The 26,502-nt window shown below is 39.3% G+C and overlaps 1 protein-coding gene across 1 annotated transcript in view; it reads left to right on the plus strand.

Moving 5' to 3' along the window:
• CEP126 (centrosomal protein 126) overlaps positions 1 to 20,723 on the plus strand; it is a 36,369-nt gene extending 15,646 nt beyond the window's left edge. Inside the window, exons 4-10 of the mRNA XM_052671397.1 lie at positions 9,478 to 11,581; positions 14,753 to 14,914; positions 15,955 to 16,079; positions 16,383 to 16,470; positions 17,013 to 17,222; positions 19,074 to 19,138; positions 19,880 to 20,723. Of these exons, the coding sequence (XP_052527357.1) occupies positions 9,478 to 11,581; positions 14,753 to 14,914; positions 15,955 to 16,079; positions 16,383 to 16,470; positions 17,013 to 17,222; positions 19,074 to 19,138; positions 19,880 to 19,882 (2,757 nt within the window). The 3' untranslated portion in view covers positions 19,883 to 20,723. The remainder of the gene's footprint in view (positions 1 to 9,477; positions 11,582 to 14,752; positions 14,915 to 15,954; positions 16,080 to 16,382; positions 16,471 to 17,012; positions 17,223 to 19,073; positions 19,139 to 19,879) is intronic.
• The last annotated feature ends 5,779 nt before the right edge of the window (positions 20,724 to 26,502 follow it).

Raw genomic sequence — 26,502 nt, forward strand, 5'->3', positions numbered from 1 at the left:
CAGTGTGCATGTGTGTTATGACTTTCTGCAAACTGAAGCAGTATTTATAACGCTCTTCCTAATGTTACTGCCATGAATGGTCTTCAGCAGCCTTGTTACTGTCTGTTGTCCAAAGCCATTTCAACAGCACTTGCCTTTCCAAAATGGATGTCAAAGTATTGCACTGAGACATGCTTTGCAGTCTAACCATTCATTGACATCCTTTGACCTCTATGTTTCTGTTTTTACAGGCCCAGCAGGATTAGAAGGATTCTTAAAATTCTTTTCTTTCCTAAAGGGCAATAAAGTTCTATGTAGAATCTTACCAGTAGATTTGGTGTGTTCCCTGCTTTCCAACCCCAAAGATTTGTACAGTTTCAGCAGTAAGGCAAGGTTTTTCCACCATTCTCCAAAACTATTGAGCTTAAAACATTGAGAGCGATAGTTTATATTTTGTGCAACAGTTACTACTGAGCCAATATATCAAATTATTATTTATGTCCAGAAATTTGCTCCATCTTGAAGACATTAATATTATTAATGTTCATTCACAATCAAAGGTTTTGTTGCACAATACTTTTCTGTTTGCTTTTCAGGCATAAATAAAATCTTTAAGTTTGATCTGATAGCAGTGTCTTTAGCTAGGCTGCTGCAGCTTTTGTCTGGAAGACATAACCCACGACTGCATATCATTTTGCCAAATGTTAACTGTACATGTTGAAATTTTCCATTTCTAGCACCTGCCTTGAACTGAATAATTTAGAAAGTTCCCTTCGGAATGGTTCAGCTGTGCTCAGGAATAATTTGATTCATGTATCTTTGTCTTTTTATCACCTCTTCAATTCAGTGACCATCTAAAACTGTTTTGATCAGTTTAGTATTTTTTATGTTATTCCAGAAAAGCACATTATAGTTGAAAAAATTGTTTGACTGACATTTTATCTCTATCATTGCACTTTTTAAACAAAATACTTGGAAGAATGAATTCACAAACAAAATAGGTATAGATGACAAGATGGAGACTACATTTTCCTTTTCCTTCCTCCAGATGACTATAATTAGGTTATTCAAGCAGGGTCGGTGAAATCCAAATGCAGATTCCTCTTCTGACTGATTTGAAACAGAAATTTTACTTTGGTTCTCCTTTTGTTTTCAAGCATATTGTGCAGCTGTTGAAGTACTCATTATTGGTCCTTCCATGGTTCCTCGTGGAGTAAATTATTCTCTGTTTATTGAAGTTATTATTTATTATTTTTTTTATATTCATTATTGAAGCAGGGACTAGAACACATAGAATTTCTCAGAAACTGCAAACTGAACCACGAGGCTTATGTCTAATCCGGTAACATTTTGTATTCTCTTATATGGTATGTGTTTATTCATGCTATGTGTAGGATTAAGTAAGCATCTGGGAAATACAGAAGAATAGCTGTGATGTTACAGTGAGTGAAAGCAATAGATGTTTGGACATCTATTGGACATGTATGGACATAGCCCTGCTTGCATGAATGAGCTGCCCTGCAGTGTTAGCTGTTTGCGTCCCTTGGTTTTTGAGGTTGGACTGTGTCTGTGAAATGAAAATGCATCAAGTAATATGCAGAAGCACAGGGCACCTGCTTTAGCAGCACTTGAATTTGGTGATCTCTTGAGGTCCATTCCAACCCCTGCAATTCTGTGATCCTGTGAGCTGATGGAATCACTGAATTCATTTTCAGGTGCTTTTCTGTTATGACTGGAATGAGATAAACAAGGGTTCCTTTTGCAGTATGTATTGTATCATTCAAATTCTTCAGAGGCATAGGCAAGGCCAGCATGGAAAAAAGGAGTGTCAAAGTACAAAATCTCTCCCAAGAGTCATGACATTCTAGAATGGTCAGGGCTAGTTAGCAGGAAAAGAAGATTTCAAGGGGAGGGTTAGGATAAAGTGGAATCCGAGTAGAATTCAGAATTTGGTTTGGGGACACTTGAAGCTTTCTGCAGTCACCTTAAACCAAAACATTCTGACCTTCTTTAGCTTTTAACTGTGAATGTTAACATCTCTTATATTGGTTACTTGAATTTTATAACAAACTCAAGTGATTTCTCTACTAGTTTTCTTTTAGCAAGATCAGGGACTGCAGTTTTTATTGGCTTTCAACCAGTATTGCAACATACCATTATCTTCCACATTATTACCTGATTCAAAATAAGTTCACATTTGCTGTAAGGGCTGCTAATCAAATTGAAATTTATCTCTAGACTAACTTACTCTGCCTAGATACTTGGACTTGTTTTGGTTATATATTCCTCCAAGTAGTCGTTTTTAAGGTAAAGTAGTACTTTGTTCCAAGTTGTGTAGAAAATGACATTAGAAGCTTCATATCTAACAATCTGGCTGTTCAGTGATTTGAAGAACACCTTGCCTCAAGAAAGCCCTACTTTAACTGATGGCAGTAGAGGATTTGTACTGAAACAGCATTTTCACTACAGAAAGGCTTTGTTTCAGTGGTAGATTAATACATCAGTAGGACTCTGTGGGAACGTTGTGATCGTTATACACACAACATTCATCACAAAGCATAAAAAGAGAGACATGGAGAATTGTCACCTTATACCTGCACCTCCTCTCTATGCATGGAAGTTTTCAAAAGAACAGCTATTGTTCATTACCATGCCTTCGTTTTTTTATATTCATATGCATCCAAATATGTATAGATATGCACTAAGTGATTTTTCCTGTACCTCAGAATCTTTCTGAAGTGACTTGTTTTATTGGAATAAAGTAAAATGTTCATCAATGTAGAAAAAGGACAGGAACAGAAGGAAAAACATCAGTATCTGCTCTGTAGTTTACTTCAGTTATAGCAATAATAAAACGTTTGCTTTCAAGATGGGAGTGGAAAATAAAAAAATTGTGCATTCTGGTCTGACATTTATTTTTAATTATGATAATTTGGTCGTGTCAGAAAGAGCATATACCAGTGTGTCAAGGGAAAGTTGGGAGATCTCTTGCTTTCCCACCAAGATTGAAGTATCACTGTCTGGAGAACTTCGACTTTGAAGATGACAGAGCTGTGCTTTGGTTTTCTTTTTTCTTTTTCATTTTACCAGAAATAAACCCCTATTTGTGAAGTGGGAAGCATAGTAAAATGTAACCATTTTCTTCAAATTTTCATCTTCTATCCTGGTAGGTCGTGGTGGCCTAGCAACCAAGCAACTTGGTCACCTCTTTCAATTTAGTACTATATTAATTCTTATCAAACCCTACAGCACTGCTGTAGGACTTTGTAGCTTGAGGTCGATGTGCAGTTTATGCCTGGTAGTTGCACATCTCCATAAGGAAGCATGAGTCACCAGCTGGGAGACAAAGCTTTAAACCAGACACTCCGAATTCAGAGGACAGGAACAAACAGAACAGCTGGGTCCGAGGAGGCTGACAGATCTCTTAACAGACAACATAATTATGCTTTCAGATAGTGTCAAAATAAGCACATAAATATCAGCTCAGGAATTCAGTAGGCTTTTTTTAGGGGAAGGTAGAAGCTGAAATCTTTTACATTTCATTGGCCAAAACTATGACCCGTATTCTTATAAATCATATTCTGCAAAGTTTTTAAGAGGAATATTTGACTTGAAAAATATCTGATAAAAAAACTGAGATTTGTAAAGCAGGTAATGTGTAACAGTCAGTAACTAGTTTAAGTGATGAGATAAATGAAACATGCCATGAGTGCTGGCAATTACATGAAATTTAGTTAGATAAATTTGTCTCTAAAGAGGCATAAATGTGTATTAGAAGAGCATTTGTATAGCTGGCCTTTAGGATTTGCTGATGTAAACTCACCTCTTACCATGGCTACTGCTGTGAAGTACACAAGATGGTATGGAAATAGGTGCAAAACTGTTCTATCATTGCAATGTATTTACATTTGCAAAAGAAAGGGTAATTCTCATTTTTATAGCATTTAAATTCATAAATAAAATTTATAATGAATTTATAGTAATTTTTTTGCAAGTCAGAGAGATCTGAACTCCAAATAATTCAGAAAATACTATTCACACACAGTATGGCTGTGAGTGTTTTTGGAGGTGTCTGTACTGCTCAGATAGTATTATTGTATTTGTTTCTGGTGTTACAGCTCCAGTTGATTCAATCTGTCAGCTTTGCCTTATTTGTATGCATTGCATCAGGATCCGAATAAGGATGCAAAGGCGGATTCTGATTTTTACAGAAGATGAAGAAACGCTTTCTTCCATCAGCTGTTCTTCCCTCCTTTCACCACACATCAGATCTCGATGGAAACATTTTCTGGAAAATATCCCATCATTGAAACCTTAAACATAAGTGAGAGAGAGAAGACTATTTCTTTGCTATAATTTGGTAGAAAACCTTATAGTTATTTGCTTTCCTTTCTGTTTAAAATGCTGTCTAGAAATAGCTTTATCTACAAAATCTTTTTTAAAACATTTATCCTGCAATCTGCAAATTCCAAAAAGTGTAAGTGGATGGGAATTAGTTGATTTCCTTTCTCCTTTTTGGGATAACCAAAATGACATGGAATATAATGTAACATAGATGGATAAACAATTAGGAATCTGCTCATTAAACAATGTCCTTGCATTTTATGTATAACATTTAAACAACTATAAAGCAACTGAGTTAAGTAGCCTTACAATTTATGCTGCATATGTGAGCTTAATTCTTCTAAATTTTGCCTTCTGATAGTTTTCAGGTTACTTTTCCATACAGTTTTTATATGACTTCTCTTAAATTTTCACAATAGGTGCCACTTCCTGAAAGAAAATTTATGAACGGATTAGAAATAAAAAGAGAACTCCTGCATTGTGATCCCCAGAATCTCAACATTTAATCATTTGATAATGTAAATAATATCTAAGAAGTAGTATTATAAATTCCATTTCTGGGGCTGAAGGACTGTGTTAGTCCGTGAGATAATTAAGCATCTGGAGCAGAGATCCTGAGAACAAGCACTCAGTACAGGAATGCTGTATTTGCTCACAGAGAGCAACAGAGAGAAATATATGGCTGAATACATTCCCTACACGGTCTTGTACACTTGTCTCAGGACTTCATTACATCTGTAAGTTAAGATTCAAAACCCTGATAATGAGCATTCAGGTCACTTTGCCTTCAAAGTCTTTCAGCATCAATTACTGAAGTGCTGCATGGCCTAAGAGTTTTGAAAGGAGTTCTTTTCATTGCAAGGAGTTAAGAGATTGTGTTTGTAGCATCCTTTGAGAGCTTTTCAGACAAACAGATCCAGTCCTGTTAAATAATCAGTTCATAGCTAGTTTCTGTTTCCGAGATGAGGTGGGGGAGAGAGAAGCTGGAATTAGTCCAGGAAAGACAGGGTATTGGTAGGAAGTTTTTCTCTGGTCATCCTGTGCTCCATAGCTTCTTTGGTGGGTTTGGTGGAGTATTCTGAATCTTTTGTGTAACACAAGCACCAAAGTCCTTCCTCAATGGGATTTGCTTTACTGGCTCAGCCCAAATCTTCTGTGAAATCGACATAGTGTAGTGCCATTAATTTTACATGTCTTTCAAACATGCACTGGCAGCATTATTAATTTTCTAATGGACTTTACCATTCCAGTTTAATTTCTACATTCCACTACAAAAGTTTATTCAAAACAGTTTATTTAAATGAAACTTCCCTTCCTGTGCTGTGGCAAGAACTCTTTACTCCTCACCAACAACAGAACTTTGAGGTTGAAAAGCTGTTAATTCTAAACCCTTTTAAGCACAAGCATGTCCTTTCTAAGAGGCAGTTTCTCTGATAACCTCTTCCTTAGTTTGTATGCCAAATGTTGAGTAGTAAATGTGTGACTAGCTTAAACAATGTCATGATTATAGTGGAAATACAAAGCTTCTAATTAATGTTCACTTTTCTAATATGGCTATAAAAGTGTATATGAAGTGATTATGATTGCTACTGAGGCATTTGCACTGCAATCTCCTTTGAATAAAATGAACTAACTACTGGAAAAAGAAATACTTGATGAGCTCAAAGTCAGTCAAGGTGTTTATGTACCCCATTGGCTTTGCACTTTGTATCATCATGAACATAGATGTCTTCCGCTTCATGATGAATGTGAGGGAGAGCATTATTTTCATATAACACACAAAGAATTCCTGTAAATAAGCCACAGTCAAAAACACCAAAAATTGCAAGTAAAGAGAGAAATGAGGAGCCTGGATTTTCAGAACAGGTAATGCTTCTACAGCGTTCATCTTTAGACGAGCATCCTTATTCACCTCTTGGAGCTGTGAGCTGTCAGCATTTCTGCAGAAAATGTCAAATGCACACAGAGCAGCCCTTTGGTGTAATGGAGTCCTGACAGATTGCAGTGGCAGAGAATTCACTTGTCAGCTTCTCTTAAAATTTTACTTACTGCAATGTTGTTCCTTCACTGTCATCATCAAAGTTTCCTCGGGGTCATGTTTTGTCTTTGTTTTAGTGTGTTACCAACATGAAATTGTTTGCCACAGCTGTTCTGAGGCCTAAGACATACAAGTGACCTCTGTAACTCCTGATAAGTATTCCCTTTCCTAAAGTGCCAAGTGTGTGGATAGGCTGGGGTTAGATTTCATCTATAAGGGACATAAGTTAATAGAGGCAGCAGATGATAAAATAAATTGTACTTATGTATTCCCCTCAGTACAAGAAAGACACCGAGGCCCTGGAATGTGTCCAGAGAAGGGCAACAAAACTGGTGAGGGGTCTGAAGCACAAGTCTTATGAGGAGTGGCTGAGGGAGCTGGGATTGTTCAGCCTGGAGAAGAGGAGGCTCAGGGGAGACCTCATTGCTCTCTACAACTTCCTGAAGGGAGGCTGTGGTGAAGAGGAGTTTGGCCTCTTATCCCAGGCAAACAGGACACAGGGAAATGGCCGCGTTGTACCAGAGGAGGTTTAGATTAGACATAAGGAAGAACTTTTTCTCTCAGAGAGTGGTCAGGCACTGGAATGGCTGCCCAGGGAGGTGGTGGAGTCGCCGTCCCTGGCAGTGTTCAAGAGGCGCCTGGATGAGGAGCTGTGAGATGTGGCTTAGTGCTTGTGGTGGCAATGGTGATGGGAGGACGGCTGGACTGGATGACCTTGTAGGTCCTTTCTAACCTTGTGATTCTGTGATTCTATGAGAACAGATATGCAAATCTAGAAAACAAAGAGATAATATATGTTACAAACATTTTTGCTTCCTTATCATCTGATAATATTCTTAGAGATGAAACCTAATGAAATGTTTGGGATTTTCAGTTTTATTTCTGAGCAGTTATTGACCACTAAAAGAATTAATAATTCTTGGATGTTTTTTGAGGTCTATATACATAGTACTTGTTATGCATTTTCAGCAGAAAATTTGGCATTCGCTATCATTGCATAGCAAGCTACAAAAACAAAACGAAGTACATAATTATGTAATTGGAATGATTAGGAGTTTTCTGTGTGAAATGATGAAACTGCACAATACAACAAAATAAGTGTATGTGAACTAAATTTACACAAGTAGCTAAAAGTGACTGTGCATTTCAAGAAGGACATCTTTATCCTTTTGTTCTGAACCTATTTCTGGAGGCTGTCTCAACTGGAACTTTTGTCCTCGTGAGTTCTGTTTTACAAGGACAATAAAATCATATACAATGAAGAATAAACTCTGTTTTCAACCTCTGGAGCAAAAGTGCTTGAATTGCTTTGGTTTTGTCTTTTGTTGCAGCTCTTCTTACACCCTCTAGATGTAGTAGTTTAAGCTTACCTGCTAAAGATACAGAGTTGGGTTTTATTCAGCAATTACAATTTTTCTCCTGTATTTAACCTAGTCATCTTTCTGGTGCAATCTATAGTTTAAACAAGAAATAGCCTAACATGGATAACTTCTTTTTATCGTCTGTTTGGTTTGGTTGGCTTTGCTTTTCCCATTTGGGAATTCCAGAGTTAGTTCTTAAATTTGACCTGGTACAGAAATCTCTGGGTATGTGGTTTTTCCTTGTTTGGTTAAGTTCAAGCAGAGGTTAAAAATATAATTTAGCCAAACATGAAAGTTAATAAATAACCAACGAAGCATTATTTATTCTTCTATTTTAGAAAGACACCGATTTGTATAGCTTAAATTTGAAAACATTCCCTACAGAGATCTTTCTCTTTGTTCTTGTATTTAGTTTCTTTATCTCAGATCACAACTGTAGTAGAGGACTGCAGCAACTTTTGAACACCTAATGCAAGATACAGTTTAATTCAATCATAAAAAGTCTTTCAGGATTCACTGAGCTTTTTATTCTGCAATTGAAAATATTTGTGCAGCTATAAACTATGCAATACTATGGCACAACATTTTTGGTAGAATTAACAGTTTTACTGCAAAAATATGTTCTTACACACTAGTTAGCTTTATGCATTTTTTAGTAAGTTTTTGAAACATTAATTCTGTTGTTATTTCCAGAGAGTATATAATCTCTTACTGAGGTGAACAGATTTTGCTACTTGCAACCATTGTGTTTTAAAGTCACTAATAAAAAAATTGTCATTGTTTTATATCTAAGACAGCTTCTCTTAGGCTTTTCTCTAGTGTGTGATACCAAATACTTCAGCTGCTCAGCTGTGTGGAACAGAGAGAGAATACGGGAATCTGAAAATAGATAAAATGTTCTTTTCCTTGATGTTTATGTGCATTTTCAAACCTTAGAATTTTCATCCATATCATGCATCTCAGTGTCTGGATGGAGAAGTATTAGTGAAGAAATTAGCTGTGTAGTAAATACATGAAGTGCTCACACTGGCAGTTCGGAAGTGCCCGTCACTCTCATCCATCACTGTGTTATTGTTGATGAAATGGCTGGGGGAGTGGGTGGAATCTCCCACACCCTTAGACCTGATCTGCTCTCACTGAGAAAACAGTACTTCCCTTTTTCTGAAAGATGAGAAGAAGGAGATTAAGCAGTGTGTTTAGGGTAGCTGTTTGCTATGATGAGATTTAAATCATCCTCACTTGCAGCAGTCTTTATAAAAATAAACATAGCCATACAATCTAGAAAAAATATAGTTTGGAGAAAATTCAATAACAAATCTCTATTTTCTTGGATTCTCTTTCATTTTGTAAGCTCCTTTGCATGTTGGAATTAATTTATCCTGACCATATGAACCATTGCGTATCACAGTATAATCCAGAAACAGTAGTTTTGTTTAGATTCCCCAAATAGTATTCCATTTTTATATTGAAGAATTGATATAATACATGCAATTAAACTTGTTGAACTGTGCAGCTCATTTGTCTCAGTTTGATCCACAATGCACATCATTTTCTTTTGTAATTGAACACAGATAAATTTTGACATGATGGAAGTTTTGGTGCTATGCCCTTAAGTCATAAAAGCACCTGGTACACTATTGATTGTGCTTTGGTCTAAGCTCTCATTAATGAAAAGCTAGTATAAGTGGGAAAAAAAAAAAAAGCAGCAAGCATTTCTGATAAATTTAGCAGTCCTGTTTTATGTCTGTATTGCAGAATTTTCATAAAGAAGTCAAAAGGACAGACGATTCAGAAAGCTTATCAAGTCTTGACAGTCTTGAGGCCGGAGAACAAAACGGAAATTACACTCCAACGAGTGAATCAACTTTGGCTACAGGTTGTGGCTGTGCCCCATACATTCCAGCAAAGTCACAGATTAGGAGTAATGATGCGTTTTGTGCAGCTCAAAATACTTCTAAAAACCTGCATCTAAATAATTGTCAGAGAAATTTAGATTTCCAAAGCAACCACAATGACTTACCTACTGAGGACCTTTTAGCTAAACGTAACGTTCTTACTCTTGCTGAACATACAAATGATACAGAAGAGGAACCACCTGTTTCTCACAGATCTGGAAAAAAAGTTGCAGAGTTCTCTACTTCTGGCAATCAAGAAAGCTCTATAAATAAAGCATTTCCTTTTCTGCAAAATATAAAAGAAGAGAGGAATGATTCATCTTCTGGAGTTCATAGCACTTTAGCAACTAATCCTGTTTTCAGTTCTAGCAAAGCCTGGGCCAGCCCCGATTCTGTTCCAGGACAAAGAGTTCAGGATCTGATGCAAAATCAGAGCTTTAAAATGACCCCACAAAAAAGAAGTAATTCTGTGCAAACTTCCACTGAACCTATTGCAACATCCAGAATCTTACTTCCTAATCAGAGGTGTTTCTCTGGCATTTCCAGCCCAGCTGATGTGGTGCCAAAGGACATAAATGTCAGCATTGATTTTTTTAAAAATACTTTAGGAAAAGTGATTGAAAAAAAAGAAGAAAACATTAAATCTATTGATGACGTTGATCAAGGATCATTTGTGCTTCAGGATGTACCAAATGCCTCAGCTCTGTGCAATGTTAAGAAACAGAATAACAAAGAGAAAGAAAAGGCTAATGTGGTTGAAACTATGTCATGGGTGTCTGACACAGAGCTGGGTTTTGGCACTCTTGCACAGTACAACTCCCAGAAAAACAACATTTATGACAGAAAAAGAGCAAAACTAGTCAGAAGTATCTTAAAGAAGGAAGCTAAAGCTGTGGTTATGAACCACGGGATCGTTTTTGGAACTCAGCCTGTGTCTTCTATCAGAGACAGTTTAGAACTTGCAAAAAGTAAGAAGAAAAGTGCAGAAAATACAAAAAACAGTAGAAAGCTAAAATGGTGTGATCAAATTAACCCAATAATAGCAAAAAATAATGAAAGTCGCTATGAAGAGGGCACCAGTGAAATATCTTCTGCACAGCTTCACTGTGTTCAAACTGTAAGTAATGGTCCTTATGCTAATTCATGTATGGGTGCTCACCCTTCAAACACCATGGGCACAGAAAATCGTCATAAAGATTTGCATATATCAAAACCAAATGTCAATTCTGCAAAATCAAATAAAGAAAGCACCTCTCTAAATACGTTTATGTCTACTGGATCCTCTTGTCCTAAAAAAGTTTGGATGGTATCAAAACATGAAGAAGGCAAATCCCCAGAATGTTGTAACAGTGATGAAATTCACAAAGAGAATCAACACAAAAATAAGGCAAAAACAATCAGAAGACCAAGACCTATAAGAGACCTGTTATGTTCTGCGCCCAGGAGCAGCAGAGGCCCTGGCACTGCAGTTCGACTGCGGTCAGCCACTGAAGGCCAAGCAGTTGAGGGGAGGATGCTGGCACCTCAGCCACCATCTGCACCTGCGCCGGGAAGCAAACATGGCAAAGCCAGAGCCAGCCCAGCTGCGAGACAGCCCCTGCCTTCTTCCTGTCCTCAAGCTACCTCTACAAATGGGAACTCTTTAAATCAAAGGCAAGCTTTGTTGGCAGATCAAATTTTAAATAAAAGTACACCAGGAAGCTGTGAGAGCATAACTGGTAGTTCTGAGGTGGCAACTGTGCTGTCCACACCTTTCTGCAGCACGTCCTGTGAACCTCTGGCAAAACATAGTGGTTCTGTGAGCCGTGGGCCAACAACTGGCTGCCAGCACTGTTCTGTAACCTGCGCTGAGCAATGTGCTAACACAGAAAACAGACTGCATCTTGATCGTATCCCAACTGCTGAGGAAACAACTGCATGGAAAGGAGAGTGTATTGCCCTCACTCCCAAGGAGCCAGCTGCTGGTAAGTCCCACATTTTTGCATTGAGAATGGGACATCAAAACCCAAAATCCCACTTATTTGGGTGGGAATTAGGTAAAACCCAAAGTTCTGATCTTTGGTGTTGGGCATAACCCAAAGTTCTGTTTTTTAGCATTGGAAACATGACATCAAAACCCAAGATCTCACTTTTTTGAGGTGGAAAAAGGTCAAAACAGGAAGTCTCAAATTTTCATATTGACAACATGACATGGGAAGACAAAGTCTCACTTCTTCGGGGGAGAGAATTGGGCAAAAAACAAAGTTCTGATTTTTTGAGTTGAGTAAAAGTGATGGTTGTGGGTTGGGGACATTCATAAGAACAGATTTTTAAATTGCACAGATTGGTTCTCAGTTAAAACACTCAGCCTGTCATCCATTCACACCAAGCAGCCAGCTTTAACAGATTTCTGCCATTTGTCATCATTTCTGTTCTAGTGGTGCCCAGGGGCCTCTCGAATGTGGATCCTTGTTTTTATAAGTCCTTTACAATATTAAATGAAGTTGTTTCCCTGAGATCCTGAGTAATGAGCAGACGTGACAGGTGGTCTAAATAATGAAATAAGAGGAAGTGGGCTTTTATAAGCAAGTTTTACAAGGGAACTGCTGGATTCTCCACCTGGGAAGGGGAGACCTGTGCTGTACATACAGACTGGAGGGTGAGAGGCTGGAGGGCAGCCCTGCTGGAAGGGATCTGGGGGGCTTGGTCAACAGCAAGTTGAATAGGAATCAGCAGAGTGACCTGGCAGCCAGGATGGGCAACCAAACCGTGCGGTGCCAGGGCAGAGTGCCGCTGTCCCACCCTGCACTGCACTCGTGTGGCCTCACCACCAGCACTGAATGCCGTTTGGGATGCCGCAGTACAAAAAGGATGTAAAGCTATTACAGACGGTCCAAAGGAAGGCTACAAAGATGGGGAATGGCCTGGAGGGGAAGGCGTATGAGGAGCGGCTGAGGTGCCTGGGTGTGCTCAGCCCAGAGCAGAGCAGGATGAGGGGAGGCCTGATGGCGGCCGCAGCTCCTCACAGGGAGCGGAGGGCAGCGCTGAGCTCTGCTCTGTGTGACAGCGACAGGGAACGGCATGGAGCTGCGTCAGGGGAGGGCGGCTGGGGGTGAGGGAAAGGGGCTGCGCCAGAGGGCGGTGGGCACGGAACAGCTGCCCAGGGCTGTGGGCACGGCCCCAGTGCCACAATTCACGGAGCATTTGGATAACACTCGTACGGTGTGATCTTTAGCTGTCTTGTGTGCCGCCATGAGCTGGGCTCAGTGATCCTCATGGGTCCCTTCCAGTTCAGCTCAGGAATGATTCTGTGATAACTGGGAACCACAGCTTGCAGTCTGACAGCCACTGCCAGCTGAGAGTGAAAGAAGTGCACATCTGTTTGCTTTTATAATGCTGACACTGTATATGCCTAAAATCATTACATCTTGCCCTCATTAGTATGATTAATGCTCAAAAAGATTACATATAAACTTAAAAAATTAAAAGCTTCTACCAGACAACTGCTGCTGTTTTGCAAAACGTCTGATTTGTAAAGAATTTTAAAATACGGATTTACAAAAATTAAGAAATTTTACGACCAGTCTCACATTTTATTTAAAAAAAAAAAGAATTACCTTGGGAACAATGTGCTGCAGAGAGTGATGGGGAAGGTGAAGAAAAGCCGTGGGAGATTCATCTCTTGGTTTCTACATTTCAGAACTGTTTCAGACTTGCAGTTTCCCTTCTGTCTCCCCTGCAGCCCAGCTGTGGCAGCTTCTGCCTGCGATGTGCGCTGCGCTCTGCTGCGCTTCCTCTTGGTGGCAGCAGCTGGGGCCCGGCTCCCGAAAGGCCCGCAGCACCAGCCGGTGCCGTGCTGTGATCGGCGTGCAGCTCAGAGACACTTTCTAGCAAAATTAGGATTCCCATGGATTAAGAAACTAAGTTTCTCATTTTATCTACAGTAAACACATAGTTTTAACGATGGGAACAGAGCTAGATGAATATTCTTGGCCTGAAGGAAGTGAGATGAGGAATGAGAAATTTTATCTCCTTGTCCATTCAGTTCAAAGGCAAAGAGATGATCTTAACTATGCGTGATTTAAGTTAACCTGTTTGATTTTACGTTGGAAATGAATGAAGCCTTCCATTACCATACGTGGCCTGGAGCAGAGGTGATGCCCTGATTTGCACATCAGATCACTGAGCGGTCCCGGTGTCACTGAGCTCCAGCTCTGTTAGAGGAGGGGCTGAGAAACCTCTCGTTAAGGTATAGGCGGGTGGCCCTTTCTCAGTATCTGCTTACATTTTGTGGTTTGAAAGCTTTATTTATTTAAATGCGCTAAATTACTCTTAATGGCTGGCTATTATTTCTTCTATTGCCTGCAAATGCACATGGATCACCGTGAGTTTTGTCCTGAAGTGCTTGCTATGAGAATGAATACTGCTTTGCTCTTGAGTAAATTGTCTGCTGTGACACTGTTGCTGAGCTCACTGGGGTCTCTGAGGACATAAGAAAATGTCATCTGTTGCAGTGTGTGCCCACATGTAGGCTACAGAAAGTGAGAGCAAGATGAGTAAATAAAATTGCTGTACATGGGGATCTTCCTCGTATTGTGGTTCCAGGCTTAAAATCTGTATTTCCTGACTGACACGAGTTATTCTCTGTTGCTAAACGCGAGAATTATTTTAAGTTCTTTAATATTCAGTCAGTAAGGTTTGAAAATGTGTTTAGCATTTAGCCTGAGACAGATAATGCCTTGAGGGCATGATAAGGGGCACGATTTAGTGATGAGACTCGGTAGGACTGGTTAATGACAAACTTAATGATCTTGAAGGTGTTTTCCAAACTAAATGAGTCTATGATTGTATGATAATACTGGCCCTAGTTCACATGCTTGCAGATAAACAGGTATATCTCAGTATCTCATGCCCTTACAGATATTATTACTTATTATATTTTTAATTAAATTTCCTACATGACTATTTCCTGGTCACAGACCTACTATGCCTTGTGAACTGATTCAATTGAAGATTGATGTGCATCAATAGAGTAACTTTGGAATTTATTTTTCAGGAAAAGATCACATGATTACTAATATAACAAGAGGTTTCTTTAATTGTTAAATTTCTGCCTGCATACAATGTAACACAATTACATTTCTCTTTCTTTTCAGGTATCACTCAACATCATATGTCACATTACAACAATTCACATCCAACTAAATGCCAGCCCTGTAAAGCTCCTGTATCCCATATTCCCACTGGGGACAGCAGCCAGAAGACTTGTTTCAAAGTTTCTTCTAGGATGAACAAATGGGGCTTTTTCCAGGCAAACAGTAAGAATTCTGCATTGTTAAATATCGCTATAATAACAAGTGAAGAAATAAAATTCTGTTAAAATCACTGAAAGACCTCTTGGCCTAATCATAAACTTCTGTTTATAGAGTCACAGCATCATAGAATTGTTCAGCTTGGAAAAGACAACTAAGATCATGTAGTCCAACCACCCACCTACCACCAGTGTTGTCCATTAAACCATGTCCCTAAGTACTACATTCTCTGTCCTTCAACACCTGCAGAGATGGTGTCTCCACCACATCTCTGAGCAGACTGTTCCAATGCCTCTCTCTTTCAGAAAAGAAACTTTTCTCAATATCCAACCTGAATCTCCCCTCACAACTTGAGGCCATCCTCTTTCATCCTGTTGCTGTTCCTGGAAGAAGAGGCCGACCTTTCAGACAGCTGTAGAGAGTGATAAGGTCTCCCCTGAGCCTGCTCTTCTCCAGAGTGAACAATCCCAGCTCTCTCAGCTGCTCCTCATGAGATTTGTACATTCATTTGCACATGATATTAGAGGAACAAATAGTTAATTTATATTTCCAAGTAAAAATCAAGTAACCATATTTACTAATGAGACTGTAATGTATCCTTGAATATGCAGATCCTGACTTGCATGTGGAAATAATGATTTACATCCCCAGTTTGTATGCATGGAAATTTATTTTAAAACTTAATTTTTAAGTTTGAAACCTGATTGCTAAATTTTGAAAATGCACTGACAAAATGGAGATAAATTTGAGGTTCAATATCTAAGTCAGGTCTTTTCCTATTTGAGGAAAACTACTACAGAGTGCATGCTATTCTACATCTGGATTTTATAGTATTATCCTAAGATGAAATTAAACATGCTTTAGACTTGTCTGTTTCTCTCTTCACATTAAGAAAATACTTTCAGCAAGATATGCTGTAAGCATACGTAAGGTGAACTCTGAAGCTTTGAGACAGAAATTTACCCACCATCACTAGTTTTGCTTCTAGTATCTTTATCATGTTTTTACATTTTTTTTATGTTATTTCTGCATGCATCTTATTTAAGGTGTTGTTCCTGTTACAAAACAAAGGCAGATTTTTAACAGCTTTGAAAACAAACACAGAGCTTTTACAAGACAGAGAAGGCAAACTGTAGATTCTAAACGATGGAAGCCTGCTCATCACACACAGGTAAATATTGGATACTATTAAAAAAAAAAAAAAAGGTTTTTTTACCCTCAAAATTGAAAGAATTTCAGGAATATCAAATATTTGTTCTATGTCACAGAATTTTGAATCAATGTGTTAAGTCAGCTTGCCATCACAATTAATAAAAGTAATAAAACCAATTACAGTACATCTACTGTATTAGTATATACTAATATTTTCGCACTTGAAAACATCTAGCAATATGAAGTAATAAATTAAAATGGTCAGAAAGAATTACTGGTACCTTAAATTACATTTTTAAAACTCTGAAAATATTTTTGATAGAATTTGTTACGTACCGCCCACCTGCGTCCTGTTCAGTCTGCATTTGATCCAGCACAAAAAATGAATGGCACCCATAAGGCTGAGGAAGGTATAGTAACATCTCTCTTCAATCACTTCTAAACAAGAAGTACTGACCTAATATAGTGTAACGTCTCTTGTAGCATCTCTTGGCAGCAGTGCTTCAAAGTAAGAAAGGTGGTTTGTTGTCTAGGTCTAATTTTTTCAGAGAAACATAAGATATGGCATCACGTGTCATGACATTAATAGTTCTATAAATGCATTACAACCTACAGTTTGTATTTAACTGACTGCAGGATAGCTGTGTGTATGATACATGGCAGTATAATATGGACAGGTACTGGTTGCTGTCATTACACATATATAAGCAAGGCTAGTAGAGCTCGCTCTCACCCCAGTGATCTCCACTGTAGGACACATTAATGACCTTAACTATATCATTTTCTAACATATCTTGCTCCTTGACTGCCACCTATTTGATTTTTATAATGTGAATTTTGTTTCACAGACACTCATACTCATGAAAGCAAGCAGTATATTTAAATGTCATGAGCTCTTCTCATTTATTCTGTAATCTCATCATTCTTCTCATTTACCATGTAATCTCATCAGTTTCAGAAAGCACTGCTCAGTTTCTTACGGCAGAAAAACTTACAAGTACAGCACTTGCAGAAGATGAAATCCTGGCAGCCATGGGAAGTGTGCAACCAGCCAGACAGCCCCTACTGCTTAACACAGCTCCACGGCCTGGCATGGGTGCACTTTCAATAGAAGAAGAGAAGATTTTCCAGTCTCTTGATCGTCTCAATCGAAGGCTACAAAGTAAGTTTAATAATAAAAAGAACCCTACATCAAGTGATTAAGTAACTTTATATTTTGTTGTCATGTGTTATTGTGGATTAAATACAAGAATCTTGTGATAAAATCTTTTTTCTTCTCATCCCTGGAGTTAAATTTAGGAGGTGTGGATATACTGCTTGGAGACTCGGTTTAGTGGTGTACTTGGTGGCGTTAGGTGGATGGTTGGAATTGACCTTGAGGGTCCTTTCCAACTTCAGTGATTCTCTGGTCATGCAGATCTTTGATACAAATTCTCAGTAGATGGACATTTTCTCTATTCTGTGCACTCTATCCTTTCCAAGCACCATTCAGACAATGCTCTCAGCCATGTGGTCCTGTGTGGGGCCGCGAGTTGGACTCAGTGATTCTTGTGGATTCTTTCCAGCTCAGGATATTCTGTCATTCTGTGATTCTGTGGTCCTGTACTGGAGGTCACTGGGAAGCTTGTAACTGTCCATGGAGTCTCCTCATTGGTCTGCATGGCTTTCTGTATCATTGCAATAACTTCTGCTTGTCATTTTTGCCCTTTATGGAACTGACAAATCTTCCTGACTTTCCTTTCTATTTGGATTTGTTTTATACACAATTTCACTTGCCAATTATGGAAGTTTACAAGACTCTGCTTCTTTGAAGTCCACTGATCTTATTTTACTATTCTACTTATTTTTCTTAAAGTCTGTATAATTTCATTAGTTAACCAGTTTACCCCAGTAGTTCCTATTGAGCGGAATCATACCAAACCTGGGCTTACTTTATGCCATTAAGCTCCTGCCCACTATTTGTCACTACATCAAACAGTGGGTTTCTGGACCTTGAGGAAAAAGACTTCATTTTTCTGTGAAATGCAACCATAGGAGAAAACAACTTTGTGAGTACTGACAAACTTTGTGCAACTGCAGCAGACAATTCCTCCTCCCATCTGGCTGTGGGTCAGAATTTCATTAAACCGCACCTCACTGCTTTTCTTTTGAAGCAAATAGAAGTAAAGAATTCTTTCATTTGTAAGACAAGAGTTTTGGTATGATGTATTCGAGTTAAGAAAGTAGCTATGAGCTTTATTGCAAGAAAAAAAGCAGAAGAAATTGCTGTATGAATAACAGGGAAATTATAAGAAAGTAAAGGGAAAAGTAAATTCAGCAGAGGAACTGGAAGCAATAAAGCTGGAGTTTAGGAAGTGTGAAAAGTAAAACTGAAAGTTATAAGAATAGTACATAAGGAATATTGAAGAAACAATGAAAGAAGTTAAAGATTATTAATGAAATAACCACAAATTAAAGAGATATGCATATGTATGTATTTTAAATTTAGCTTGCTTTATTAGAAAAATTTGTCATAGGAAGCTACGGAATTTTACAGGTAGGCTTATTAGATATGTAAGCACAAGTATGTTCCTCTAAGTAAGTAAACTGGAAGTGAAGTACCTGACATGTTTGACTACGTTTTTCATCTGTTACCAAATTAAATGCCCAAGCTTGTGCTCCATCGCAGTAACTTTTGATGAATGACAACTAATCACTGCCCAGTCTAAGCCCAGAATTTTTTCTGCTAGCTTAGAGCAGCTCACACTCTTTCCCATAGCTCTGGATTTCTTTGCAGACATGCTGATTTATTTACTTGTTAGTATGTTTCAGATACCAGTATCTAGCTGCACATCTTTTAAAATAGCAGTGGGCATATATTGAACAGATATTAGCAGAGGAAGAAAGAACAGTTCTATTAAACTACATTTCTATAATCTTGGGAACGTTTGTGCTGAATATTTGGTGGAATCATTTTTCCATGTTAATGTTTGCTTTAAATAGAATTTATCATATACTTTGATGCTATTTTTAGATGTTCAAGAAGCCATGGCCAGAAATCCATCCGTCTCAGGAGTTTTACAGAAAATCACCCCTTTTGTAAGTGTTTAAGTTGTTTTAGTTCAACTGTCCTGCAAACTGACCTGATGGCTTATTTTGTCCCTTTGATCATCTTTGTGGCCCTCCTCTGGACCTACTCCAACAGCTCCATGTCCTTGTGTTGGGGGCTTCAGAACTGGACACCAGGTGGGGTCACACGAGAGCAGAGCAGAGGGGCAGAATCACCTCCCTCGCCCTGCTGGTCACGCTTCTGGGTGCAACCCAGGATATGGTTGGCCTTCTGGGCTGCAAGCACACATTGCTGGCACATGTTGAGTCTTTCATCAATTTCATATACTTTATTAATTTACTTTTACATCCTTCAAATACTGTACTGGAAAAATTGTTACAAAAAATATTAGAAAAAATGCTCTCAGAGTTTGAAACTAAAAAAAAAAAAAGAAAAGTTTTGAGGGCCACCAATTCAAAACAGCTGCCTGTTTTTAAAGTGGGGCTGTAAAAAGTACACACAAATCACTGTTATTTCTGTGCTTCTGGGTCTTAGTAGATGTGAAATGGAACCTCAGTTTCACCTCCTCTGCCTCCTATCTTACAAATTTATGGCTGAACAAGCAAAAAAAAAAGTGTGTTTTTCAGCAATTAACGTAGCTTAGTTGCCTTTATTGGACCTGTACTGAAGTATTTTTGAGCCCATAGGTATCTCTGGGGATTTTTTCAAAGCCTGTCCTACTTTAGAAAAAATGGCTGCTTTCCACACAACTGTATTTTCCTGTCTTGCAGTAGTCAGACTTGGATGGCTGATTTGTGACAAGGCTTTCTCCCACAAATTCGTCAGCTACATGACTGCAGGAATAAGATACAAACACTAAGTACTGCTCAGGCTGCCCAGTCTCTCGAAGTTCTCCGATGGATCTTTAAGAGCCTTCTTTCTCAACAAGTGTGTATGAGTGTAAAAGTACTTCAGCATTCAAACATCTGTGTCTACCTGTAGATACAGAAGCAGTACTCAAGTACTGGCTTGGAACTATTGATGACGAGTGAACTTCTGCTGTGCAAGCTCCCAGCTGCAGAAAACGGGTAACTGAGATTTTGTCTACTCTTATGCTATGAGAAGCAATGGAATTTCTCAGTTTTTTCTTCATTGTGAGGACCATCTTTTTCAGCTTAGTTTCAGAGCATCCAGATAAAGAATGGATGTTCATCTGAATAGCATTATGCCTTGTAAAGCCAGCATTTAAATCCAGAGGTTGGACAGTTGTTCATGTGTAATTGAAAACAGATCACGTAATATCATCAAAGGAGGTTTCTTGTTTTCTGTTTTTACATTTGTATTTCTCATCATTCTCCATTCTTATAGAGTATTTGGCAGTTTATTTCCTCGTCCTTGGTGAATACTGCAGTAACCTCACAGCAGTACCAGAATACATCAGCTAGCAGCTGTGCAGGAAATACTGTTTTCAACAAGCTGCTCTGGGATATTGCAGCTTTAATATTTCATCTGTATATTATTTGACACTGTAAAATTAGGCACAGAATAAAGATGAATGCAGGAATTTAAACAATAAATTTTAATTGATTGGTAAGCATTTTAGGATAAATAAGTCTATTTTACTTTGAACTGTAATTTGAAGTACTGCATATTAAAAGAATGAAAATATTCTCATATTTTCAGCATTTGTATTGGTAGTATAAATTTCCTATAACCATAATTAAAAAAAGGGGAAAAAATTGCTACTAAGATTATGTGTAAACTATTCTCCCAATTTCCTGGTGTTCTTTTTTTAAGATTTCCTAATATATTTTATTACAGCTGTAAGTGATAAATCGTCAAATTATTTGATTGTCAGTCAATAATGCCTAAAGTTTCACCTTTGCTCTTTATATTGGCGGCAGCATTGCAAATTGCTGTGTGCTGTCTGTTGCCTATATTCAGTAGGCACATGTGATGGCTCTCAAGCTGACTGTACCCTCAGCATCGTATTTCAGCAAAAGGGTTTTTTTTTCTGTTTTCCTCACGTGCTTTGTTACACGTTACACAGTCTCTGTGCTAGCGGAGTAACAAGCACCAAAAGCGGGGACAACAGACTAAGAGCTGAGGCTCATTCCTGATCTTAACATACATAGATGGAGCCAAGTACGAATATATCCTGCATAAGGACATACAGATTCTAAGAACATGTCCAGGTGACCTTCTGCAGAGCTTGGTCCACTTGCAGTTATCTTTGTAAGTGGTTATTTTGGAGGGCAGTTCTGTTTTGGCACTCTTGGACTGGTAGATTGTACATTGGTCCCTTGATTTTAAGTTTACTTGTAGTGTGACTATTAACGCATCAACAGATTTGTTGTGTTTGCTGATAAACTTAAAGAATCACAGAATCATAGAATCACAAGGTTGGAAACGACCTACAAGATCATCCAGTCCAACCATCCTCCTACTACCATTGCCACCACAAGCACTAAGCCACATCTCACAGCTCCTCATCCAGGCGCCTCTTGAACACTGCCAGGGACGGCGACTCCACCACCTCCCTGGGCAGCCATTCCAGTGCCTGACCACTCTCTGAGAGAAAAAGCCTCACATCCAACCTAAATCTCCTCTGGTACAACTTGTGGCCATTTCCTCGGGACCTGTTCATTGCCTGGGAGAAGAGGCCAAACCTCTCTTCACCACAACCTCCCTTCAGCTAGAGAGCAATGAGGTCTCCCCTGAGCCTCCTCTTCTCCAGACTGAACAATCCCAGCTCCCTCAGCCACTCCTCATAGAATTTGTGCTCCAGACCCCTCACCAGTTTCATTGCCCTTCTCTGGACACGTTCCAGAGCCTCAATGTCTTTCTTGTAGTGAGGGGCCCAAAACTGAACACAGCACTCGAGGTGCAGCCTCACCAGTGCTGAGTACAGGGGGATGATCACCTCCCTGCTCCTGCTGGCCACACTATTTCTAATGCAGGCCAGGATGCCGTTGGCCCTCTTGGCCACCTGGGCACACTGTTGGCTCATGTTCAGCCGAGCATCAACCAACACCCCCAGGTCCCTTTCCTCTTCACAGTCATCCAACCACTTGTCCCCAAGCCTTTAATGCTGCATGGGGTTGTTGTGGCTAAAGCGCAGGACCTGACACTTGGCCTTGTTGAACCTCATCCCGTTCACCTCAGCCCAGTGATCCTGCTTATCTAGATCCCTTTGAACTTGTCTGCATTATTCCATCAGTTCTACAACGCAGGCGTTTTGTTAAGTAACTAGCATGTTACCTAAATCTGTGAAGTTTGTTAATTTTTAAGGAGCAGTAACTTTTTAACCTCCTCTCTTTTGCTCTACCTCTGCTGTTTCAGTGCAAAGCAAACATTGCAAAAGCTATAAAAAGTACACGCAGTGAACAGAATCAGCCAACAGATCTAAGCTGCTAAGCAGCCGCAAGCAGCAGCAAAAGCAATTTAGTGGTGCTCTGGATTTATAATTCCCTATCAGATGTCTGATTTTCCTTTTGTATCTATCCAGAAGGAACTGTGGGATTTGGGACTTGTTTCTGTCAGTAGATCCCCAAATGCTACTCAGTGTTATTCCTAACCTTCGTTAATGTGTATAGGAGATTCAAAGAGCTGTATTTCATTGGTGGGCACAGTACTGCAACCCCGCTGACGGAAGGCGGTAGGAACTAGATGATCTTTAAGATCCCTTCCAACTGAAGCCATTCTGTGATTCTGTGGTACCACTGCAACCATGAAAACCTGCACTCAGAAGAACAATTCAGAAGAATTTCCCTGGATAGATTTCACGTTCCTAAAAGAAGATAATCAAATAATATTTGGTGAAAATACTTTTTTTCAAACTTTATAATGCCCCATGATGACATGGGGAAAATCATCACATCAGTATCTTTAACTAGTGCTGCCATTGCTTAGGAGGGAACTAGTCCATAAAATGGAGATAAGAACCACTATGCCCTTCCTTACAACAGACAGTTTTTCAAACTATCTCCTATTGAGTGATGTCAGCCAAAATTAAGTCTAGCTGCATGTGTAGAAATAGCAACAGAAATTTGACAACAAATGTTTATGGAAAAATTGGTTTTCTGTAAATAGCACTTTGAAGAATGGAATCCTGCTACCTTTCTCCTGTACCTGAGCATTGCAGTGAGTCAGGGGAGAAAATCTGACAGACATGAAAGGGGATGAATTCAATATGGACCTTCTTAAGATAAACTGTATTTAAACATCAAAACTGCTGAAAGTTGGCGTCCCTTTATGGTTGCCACTGTCATTTGTCCTGTCCCAGTGGCCAGAAGGGGAAGCTGGAGCCCATATGCCTAAAGGGTTGTGATGTGTGTTACTGCTTATTGGGCCTTTGGTGCTCAAGGACATGTCAAATTCCCCACTGAAGACATCTGTGTACCCTCTAAGCAAACAAACAAAGGCCTTCTGAGTTTGACTGTAGAATTGGTTTGCACTCTAAAAGCTAAGCCCTTACATCTCTGTTTGTATGCACTATACCGCAACATTCCAGCATGGTGAGGATTTAATATTTAAATAGTGAGGGAAAGTTTCCCCACAGAGATTAAGAAAGGGAAAGCAAATAATCCGAATACCAGAGACCATGGATCAAAACCAACTCTGCTAGTCAGCAGGCCAGAATGCCAGCTCAGCCAGGATCCTTCTGCTGTTAATCGGTTTAGGTGGCAAAAGCAGAGGCCATGCGTCAGCTTCCTCTCTTAATTACAGGGAAAGACTTGTCAAAAACAGGTGCCTGTATTTTCCTAGGAAAATCCTTTCAAGTAGGATGGTCGATTTAGGGTTACAGAGTTCTCCTCCAAGACGATAGCTTTGTTTCTTAGAGTGCTTTGATTCCTTTGGCAATATTACAGTTTTTGTTTAGGTGTCTGAGCAGCGTGACTCTCAGAACCAAGGAATGTGCATTAAGTCAGTGAGCCCAGAGGCAGCTGCTGGATTCTGAGCACTTGGGAAGAGCCAACAAATCCTTTTCCTTCCATCAATCGATGATTACCCTTCAGACTGATATTTAAGGCTTTCTTTACATTGCACAGAATTACTTTAAAAAGCAGACTATTGTATTGATCAAGTATGAAGAAAAAGTAACGACGCTAAAATCAGTGAGGTTGGCTTGAACGTGAGCATTAAAATTTGGGTACCTTAGATTTCTTCCTAAAACTCTTCACTCTGACTGCTATTTTCACTGCTTTATATAGAAATTAGTCCATATTCTTTCTACAAACAAATTTTGGCATGAAAACATACAAAAAAAAACCAAACAAACAAAAAAAAAAAAAACAGAACAAAAATATGTCTTTAAAACACGTTTAAATCCTCAAGTACTATCTTTTGCTCTGAGGTGAAGTATACTTTAAGCTAAAGGCTGAAGTCCAACAGGTCACATTAAGTGACCACAGCAGAGATGAAGCTCAAAATTAATTGCCATTTGTAAGAGTGAACCTCAACATTTCACAGGAATCTTCTCATTTTGGAAATAAATTTGCCACTTTACAGTCAGTCTCCCTCTAATAGCAGTGACTATGTTGAAAAGAAGTGTTTGGTAACTGAGAATTTGCTCTATCAAATACCATTTTTGTGCTCTTTGTATCTGTTCTAGTTTCTATGGAAATAAATAGGAGGCATTGCTTTCAGATCGACCTACGCCCTGTACTACAAATGCTACTGCCCAGGCACGCCTGGCTGTGACAAATCCTGATACCCACCAGGGATTTGTAGGGCACAAAAGCACCTGGCCTAAGTCTCCTTCTGCTCCACCTCCTACGCTGCACCCTCCAAAGCCCAGAAGAGGATGAGCATCCTGTGTATCTCCATGCCACCCCCTGCTCCAGCACTTGCAGCCGGGTTCTGGAGTGGGAGGAGGCGACGGGTCTGAGCACTTTAACAGGGTGGGAAAGGCCTCTGGCTGCTGTAACTACACCCTGCTGGGACCAAGGGTGCCTCAAAATGTTTGAGACTAAAAGACACCACTGGAAGCTGCATTTACATGACTGGTGCTGTTGAAGTCTGCAGAAAAAAAGCCAGAATGACAATGTGCATGAAGAGAAATCAGAAAACTTCTGGGCAGGCTGGGTGCAGGGAGCAGCAATGAAAATGTGGCTGTCGGTATGTGGGAATAATTAGACCTGTTTGTCATTAAATGCACTGAAACACATCAATCTGCTCAAGCAAGTAGGCAAGAGGTTCCATATTCTGTAATCATTCTCATCATAATATTCATAATAGAGTGGTTCATAACGATTCCTGCTCTAAAATCATTACTTTTATATGAGAATTCACCCAGCATGAACATGACTCCATCTAACCAGAGATGACTCCACAATGCTTTTGGAGTTGTATTTCAAATTGTAGCTGCAGGATTCCTTCAATATTAAATAAAAATCTCAAGCCAGCAACAATGGTGGCAGTGATCCAGGTGACAGAAGTAACTGTGGGTGACAGAAATTACATATAATCTCTCTATAATTGTATATATTAGTTTTGTGTTTGTTTTGAAAAGGAAGGAATTGTTCTGCTTTAATATTTAATCTGCATTCAATAGTCATGCTCTTTCAGGGTGGCAGGATGAAGAATAGAAAAGAGCAGAGGAGTGGAGAGAATGAGAGGAAGGGGGGGGGGGGAGTGGGAGGGAAGGGAAGAAGAGGGGCAAATTGCCTTTCTTCCATTTTTCAGTGTCTGTTCATATTTAGTCTTTCCTACTGGTGTTGGAATGCGATGCTAGAAGATGCTGAATCTCTTTAATGCTTTACACTGTTAGATAAATGCACCAACAGCATGGACCATTGTCTGTTAGTTGATGGCCACTGAAGATCTGTGCCATTAAGCGAAGTGAAATATGTGAAAATATTACTTCACATTTAGCAAAGAGTTTTGGTCAAACAAAATATAAATGAGAACATTTAAAATTCTCTTATGTAGAAGTCTATTTCCACACTTCTAGACAAGGTTTTGAAACTAAATTTAACTTAAGCAGACCATCTGGAGGCTATGTGGAAATGTATAGTTTCAGGTCCATTTAAATCTTTTGGTCATCTTTTGTCAATGGAAATTATTTCCCCTGCTGACTTCTCAGATTAAAAGCAACAATTATTTGTGCTGCCTTCTCAAGAGATCTGAGTTTCTGTTCTTGCTGTAGGCAGAGGGTTGGGCACCGGAGAACACAGCCTTCAGAGATGATAGGGTCGGTTTGCTGGAGTTATTTTCCCATAGTTATTCACATTGCACCACTGACCACAGTATTTCTGGCCAGCCCATGCCCACAGTCCCTTTTGGAGGCTCAGGCTGTAATTAGATGCACTGTACTGCTGTGGCAGTACCAGCAGTGCTCAGCAGCTGGGGCAGAACCGTGTGGTTTCAGGCAGCAGGTGTCTGGAGGGAAGGACGGTACGCACACAGACCT

Source organism: Tympanuchus pallidicinctus, unplaced genomic scaffold (genome assembly GCF_026119805.1).
Source record: "Tympanuchus pallidicinctus isolate F22 unplaced genomic scaffold, pur_lepc_1.0 scaffold11, whole genome shotgun sequence".
In the NCBI taxonomy this organism is placed as follows: Eukaryota; Metazoa; Chordata; class Aves; order Galliformes; family Phasianidae; genus Tympanuchus; species Tympanuchus pallidicinctus.